Here is a 7,170-nt window from a genome sequence, read left to right as displayed (position 1 = left end):
TCAAAGAAAAGAATGCAACAAGAAATTCAATATGATTACATATATTACCGCATCTAATTATTCATTCTGATTTACGTGTTTATTTGTATACATGTGTATTTTTTAATACAGGAGTGACTTGTACACTTAATGTCCTAAATGTATATTTAAACAATCGTGCGCATTTTCATTACAGCAATTCAACAGCATGCATAAGGTTCAAAAGGTGACGTTCGCTGAAATCATACGTTTCGCAATATTATTCTCATAAAGATACGCATTTGTGAAAGAATTAAATTATGAATCAGCCCATCATACCGTTATTAAACCTTGATTCATAAAGTGGTTAACAAAAAGACAAAATGGTGTTTTCTTTGTTTTACTAAGACATATGGATTGTACACGGTTCAGCACTGTACAATACAGTTTGCAAAGCATGTCCATATGTATGTCTTCGTTTCCGCTTAAGCTCCCATCGGACATTTAACGCTTTCTTGTTGAAACTGCATCAACAACTTCTGGGACTCTGGACTGATTTGACCCGTCTCCTCCACCCAAGATGAACACGAGTTGATTTCCATGCGCTGCTTATCTTTATTGACACTCCCTGTTCAAATAATTATTATAATAATACTAATAATGCTATAACTAACACTGACAATAATAATAATACTGACAATAATAATTATAATTATAATAATAATAATAAATAATAATAATAATAATTAATAATAATTATAATAAAATTAGAATACATAGTGACAATAATAATGATTATTATTAGTATAATATTTATTAGTACAATACATACATTAACAATAACAATTATCAGAACAGTATATTCATAAATGACGATATCTGAAACACAAAAACACCATCGATTATAGTTAAAAGCTGACGTGATGTTCTTGTATAAAGCATTAACATGCATCAACAGCGCTATACCGATCATTCCCTACTTGTATACAAATGTATTTAAACGTTTTTCAACTTAATATATAACTTGATTAATAGGGCATGTAATTAGCCATTCTCGTGCAACGTCGTACCTGACAGGATGTACGTCTTTCCCTCTTCTAAATGGACGCCGCACGCTGCGGTACTCCCACTTGTGTATACTCTCGCTTTGTTCGCCGATGTAACGTCAGACAGGTAATTGAACTGCAAAAAAAATGACATGCACTTAGAGTTCTGGGCTGGAATTCATAAAGCTCCGAAAGAGAATCTTTAGAAAAAAATCCTTAAATAATTAAAATTTCCTTAAGTCTTTGTACTTTCATTTTGTTTTGTTTTTTCATTTAATTGGTTTACTTACGTAAATTTTGCGGAGAAGAACAGTATTTTGGCATTACAAAACTAAAATCATAAGAATTTCAATAGAAAATTGAATTTTAAAATGCTCCCTTAAATCCAGCTTATGTAAAGATTTGCCTTAGGAGCTTAAATAATACCAGCCCTGATATCAACACTACATAACGTGTTTCATAGTATTTAAAATTCGGTTTACCTACGTCCGTGTACATGTAGACAAGTTTAATGAAATTTAAACGCATCAACAAGTTCAGCTTGCATCTTGTAAAGGCGCCCCATGTTTTGAATGTTGATTGTAAGAATAACGAATAATTTCAATGTTCATTGACTTAGTCAGTATGTGTAGATATAATTGATATTTTACCAGTCATTGAATATGAGTGTATTTTAAGACGAATGCAAATGTGCTTTAAACATACATATAATGTATATTTGTCGTGCCAGACAGATATGATTAGGGTACAATATATTTGAGTATGTATTATTTCACCCGAAGTTGATGATGTGACTTGTTTATTTACGATATAAATCATATGCACAGTACATAAGTATATTAAATAAAAAAATAACTAAATTAACTTATATATTTCTTATTATTATAGTGAATTACCTTGTATATATTTGCATAGCTTGGTTTGTTAATCTTATAGTAGAAACCGTAAAAATCTTCGGGATCCGCCGGATCTCGAAGTTCACTTTTCACTTTGGTCTCGATTACTGAAATAAAGTATACTATTGAACTTATTCTCTGAATGATTGGTGTATAGTATAGGAAACGTTTTACAAAATAGCTTACAGAAATAGCGATAAATAATACCAATACGTACACGTGTTTTAATATGTCAATTTATAATAGATTGTCTACACAATATCATGACCATCATATGTCATACTTACTAAAATCTGATCCACAGCCCAGATCCAAATTGGGCCTTACAGCGCACTTACAGCATTCACACAGACCTAAAACACTTACAAACAGAACACTTAACACGAATGCTTTCATTTTCAAGAAATAGCTTTCCTTAAACGTGTACTCCTCACGATACGTTGTTTGCAAATGAATGCGTAATATTCCGAGTGAAAATACATTAAACTATTCAAGAAAAATCAGCATCGGACCGGTTAAGTAACCACTCCCAGTTTACACGGATGTAAACACGGATGTAAGCCTGTTGATAATCACGTCTATTTCGATGTCTTGTTCTGAATAATTAGTCCTGTGGCTTGTCTGTTATTTTTACCAGGGACGTATCGCAATCCGATTTATTGTTGCTCGAAATATTTATTATCTGAATATTATAGTCACATTGATCATAATATTATTAAAAACATCTATCAGGTAGACATATTAAATTGGTGCATTGTCTTCACGCATTTAAGCATGCCCATTTTCTTTATTGATAAATTATTAAAGTTGTACGCTATTTGTTCATCTTAGATTAAAGTTGGTGATCACAAAAACACAAACTGTTTTTAGTGTCTGTACACAGCTTAACAAATCGATTATCTTGCTAGGAGAAGTTGTATGTACCTCTCTGATATGGTACTGAATGGATATTTATAAATTGGCATGGTCATGTTTATACCTTATCATTTTGATTTAACTACGGAGTTGAATATTAATATATTTGAAATTAAATTTGAAAACTCATTCACTTAGAATACTTATTAAAATATGGAATATTTAATGTTCTACTGTTTTACTTACATCATACAATTACGTAAAGGATTTAGCTCATTTTTTCATATAAAAATTAACAATCAATTCTTTAAACAAAACAAAAAACAACAAAAAGATGCATAAACGTATATGAATATTAAAACAAAGTAATGTCATACTACTTATGAAGTTTTTCTTTGAAACATACTTAAAGTGTTAAATATTAAAGTGACAAGTGGCGTTTTTTACAATTCATGTCATTTTTTCATTGTTTGGGTAAATAAAACTCAATCATTTTATCAATTAAATTATTGTAATGTCCATGTTTATATAGTACTACTATAGCCATTGCATACACCACGAAGGTGCTCAATCGATAAGTTGTTTGAAAAACAACCTTGTACAAAACGGTTTATTCGATGATTGCCTCCTTAGTTTAAAATTAAAAATATATTTGTTCTATTATATTTAGCTTCCTCAGAATCGGGACTATTTTATGTTATTGAAAACAATATGCGCGTTTGATTTTAAAATTAACGCTAAAAACTGCAAGCTTAAACAAGAGCTCTCAAATAAATGACCTTTTGATTAGAACACAAACGTGGTATATAGCAAAAGTATATACCGCGACTATCTCTGAATCCAAATTGAGCATCATTATATATGTTTTCACTTTCACACCAATTATTAATTCGATAGCGAAGGATTAATGAAAATATTTTAGACATTATATTGACCAAAGTGATGCCTCTATAGTTAGAGGGATTCTTCTTTTCACCCTTTTTAAATATTGGAACAATGGCGCCTTTTGTACTTGACTCTGGATAACTTCCCGTGTTAAAAATATAATTGAAAATATGAACAAGATAGGGTGCAATAAAATCCTTGCAGTCAATGAAAAAATCGGCAACACTTCCTGTAAGATCACTGCTTTTATGTCTTGACATAGAAGAAATTACTTTAATTACTTCATCAACAGACAAAGGACAATCTAGACATTCAATATATACTCCGTGTGCTGAGTACTGAAATCTATCATCACGAAAGCAATTGTCAAAGGGCATTGCAGACATGTTTTTAAAGTGATCCACAAATTCATCCACATTAATTATATTTTTATCAGATTTATTTTTGCTATATTTTTTAATATACTTCCAGAACTTACGCGAGTTAGATTTGCTCAGTGCGCATAATGCGTGTTTTTCTTTATTATAATATGCAGTTTTAGACGAAAATGATTTGACATGTACATAATAAGACAACTCATAAATAAGGTCAGACATCCTATTAATGCAGGAATTTAAATCAATGTCATTGTTCAAAAAGGACTGAACAACATTGTCGAAACAGTCAGTTTTTTAAGCTAATTTCTCATTTAAATCAGATTGATTGTTATCTTCCCATACTATTTTTTCGGAAGATAGACATTCATCGGGGCCAGACAGATTGGTAAAATTCATACTGAATTCAATTAGGCAATGATCCGAAAATTCGGATAAGTCGTGAACAGTCATAACATTAAATAATTGAAATATATCATAATCCGCGATTGCATAGTAAACAACGCTAGCACCAAATGAACTTCTATTTAAATTGTAGCAAGTAAAACGGCACGGCTCGATTCTACCGTTAACTATACAAACACTACATTCTTTACACAAGTTCAATAATTTGTTACCGAACCCGTTCGAGATATCATCATTGGAGTTCCGTAACGTTAAACTATTTACATCATAGTCCTCCACTGGCAGATTAATAAATCGTTGTATATCAATATTTTCAACTAAGTCAGACCTTTGACCCACTCGCGCATTAAAATCACCAGTTACAACAACATCGCCGATCTGTTTATATCTCCGTATAAGATTCGAAATATGTTCGAAGAAATCATACTCAAATAGTGGGGAATAAATTGATTAATATACGCTCGAATCTTCGGGTGGGATATAGCAATGGATGAAATAAAGATCATTTTCAGTACCAATTAACGACTTCTTAATCTTAATGGAAATACAGCCTAGCTCATTGAGATCGACAAGTTCAATGTGACCCGAATATGTTTTTTTATGATATACAATAAGCCCTCAACTACAACGTTTAGCTTTCTTATTGAATTTAGGTCTTGGGCAAGAGAAATTGTCTAATTTTTCTAAATTGATATTTACGTTTTTTGAATGCCACGTTTCACATAACAGCATAATATCACAGTCATTAATTAAGTTCAGAAAGTCATTATCACACAGTTTATTTACAATACCCTGAACATTCCCGAGTAAAGATTTGAAGTGCTTCTTGTTATTGTCCTACGGTCTATGCGGCCGGAATGAGCGGTTTCCTGGAGCCGTCGGTGGTTCGTCGCGTTGTGGGCGTCTCTGATTTTGCAACTGGTTTCTGGGTTGGCGCGGCGGCATTTCCGGTACGGGACCTGGGGGTGGATTATCGGCCGTGTATGACTGGTTATTGATTACCAGCCTGTCGTAGATCAGTTATGCGCGTTTATCCTCGCAGCGTGCTTGTAGCATCTATGGTATGAACTTCTTCCGGCGTTCTTGGATTTCGCGTGGGAATTGGTCACTGACGCGCTTGTCGACTTTGCATGCAGGGTCCATCACTTTCTGTTTAACAGTCAATATTTCCTGGTAATAGTTGAATCGAACAACTAATGGACGTTTGGAGTCCGTTTCGTAATTACCGATTCTTTGAGCGCGGTCGATGCGTATGTTATCCCTCGCATCGGGCATTGCCAAATCCTTTTCACAGAATTCGTGGATTTTATTGGCACAATTTTCATATTTGCGATCGTCGAAAGTGTGTTCCTCGTCGAAGTTGAAGAAAAGTAGATTGTTTCGCATTGATCGAGCTTTCAGGTCTACAACTTCGTCGGACAGTGACTTATTATCGGCCCTTATTTTGCCAAAATCTTTAAAAATTGTTTCAAATGTATGTTGCTGGGCTGACATTTTTGTTGAAAGTTCAGTGTAATTTGTTTTTAGCTCCGTACACTCATCGCTGTTAAATTGCCGACTTCTTTCTAATTCAATTAATCTCGAATCAACAGCAGAAAATTGTGTTTCAATGTCACTAATTCGAGCCTCGACAAGGGTGACATTTTTTACTATTTTGCCAATGTCAATTTCAATTTTATCGAATTCGTCTAATTTAAGAAGCCTACTTTCCATTAAGCTAAGTTTGTTCATAACTGTGACTAACGTTATTTGTGAGTGGTCGCCTATTACCCACGTATCTGTCGGCGCCACTGGGTTTCCGGTTGTATATGGAGGTGAGGGCGAGAAACCGTAACCTGGTGGAGCAGTCGGTTGCTGCGACAGGTACTGCAAGTGCAGTGGTTAATATTGCCCAAACATATGAAGAGGTTGCGAACATGGCGTATAAGGAGTCGACGGTGTAGATAGGACCGACGCCGTCTTCGTTGATGAAGTACTCGGGGACTTTTCGTTACCGGTTGGGCGCTTATCCGGCTGGTCTGAGGTCGAACCGGGCGATGCTTCATCTTTAGTGCGCTTCTCACTCTTATTTTTATCAAATGAAATGGGCATGATTAATTACAACGTATTGCACGATTAAATTGTGTTATTGTATTATCTTTGCTATTTTTGTGTTCACGGTTCAGTTTTTATTTTCTAACTACACATTATGAAGTGTAAACTTTAATCCGGTGTATATGTACGTCTAACAGAAAGCTCCTCAAGAAGCGGTATTAAGACAAAAAAGTTAGAGAAAAAACGTTAAGTCAGATATGTTTTACAAAGTTTAACAAGATCGTACTATATTGCGGTTGGTAAGACCTGCAATGTCATAAACCTGCTTGTGTTAAAACATGAATCTATAAAATAACATAAATTTCTATAATTTATTAAAGGTGTCTCTTGCATTATGTATCGATATTTAAGGTTCATCGTGTTGTTAACATGTAATTATTTTAAATAAGATAAATTAAGTCGACATATTGTGATCTCTATATACATGTATGCAACAAGTAAACAAAAATAAAAAATCATTTTGTGTGAATGCATTACTATATTTTGCAATGTATACCTCGCTTCATAACAATACTCATAGCTAACAAATTTGATTCGTTTTTATCATATAAACATAATTAAATAGTTCAAAAACAACAAAAATAACAATTTATGAGAAGTGTAAACGAGTAAATTATTTCAACACACTTTAAACCAAAGTCGTGATCACGTTATATT

At 33.3% G+C, this 7,170-nt stretch overlaps 1 protein-coding gene across 1 annotated transcript; it reads right to left on the bottom strand.

The window, feature by feature from the left end:
- Positions 1-342: 342 nt before the first annotated feature.
- On the bottom strand, positions 343-2,402 carry LOC127877156 (uncharacterized). Its single transcript, XM_052422813.1, has 4 exons — positions 2,188-2,402; positions 1,901-2,007; positions 1,029-1,140; positions 343-586 (listed from the first exon to the last, which is right to left on the bottom strand). Exons 1-4 carry the CDS (start codon positions 2,294-2,296, stop codon positions 444-446), a joined length of 471 nt encoding a protein of 156 aa, XP_052278773.1. The 5' UTR covers positions 2,297-2,402; the 3' UTR covers positions 343-443.
- Positions 2,403-7,170: the final 4,768 nt, after the last annotated feature.

Source organism: Dreissena polymorpha, chromosome 4 (assembly GCF_020536995.1).
Source record: "Dreissena polymorpha isolate Duluth1 chromosome 4, UMN_Dpol_1.0, whole genome shotgun sequence".
Classification (NCBI taxonomy): domain Eukaryota; kingdom Metazoa; phylum Mollusca; class Bivalvia; order Myida; family Dreissenidae; genus Dreissena; species Dreissena polymorpha.
The sequence above is the reverse complement of the archived record's forward strand: the minus strand, read 5'-3'. Positions and strand labels throughout refer to the sequence as shown.

Excerpts from the sequence above, each read along its gene's own strand:
- LOC127877156 (XM_052422813.1), bottom strand. The coding sequence starts at position 2,296 with ATGAAAGCATTCGTGTTAAGTGTTCTGTTTGTAAGTGTTTTAGGTCTG. Across the intron at positions 2,008-2,187 it reads GGGCTGTGGATCAGATTTTA|TAATCGAGACCAAAGTGAAA; the intron begins GTAAGTATGACA and ends ACTTTATTTCAG. Across the intron at positions 1,141-1,900 it reads GCTATGCAAATATATACAAG|TTCAATTACCTGTCTGACGT; the intron begins GTAATTCACTAT and ends TTTTTTTTGCAG.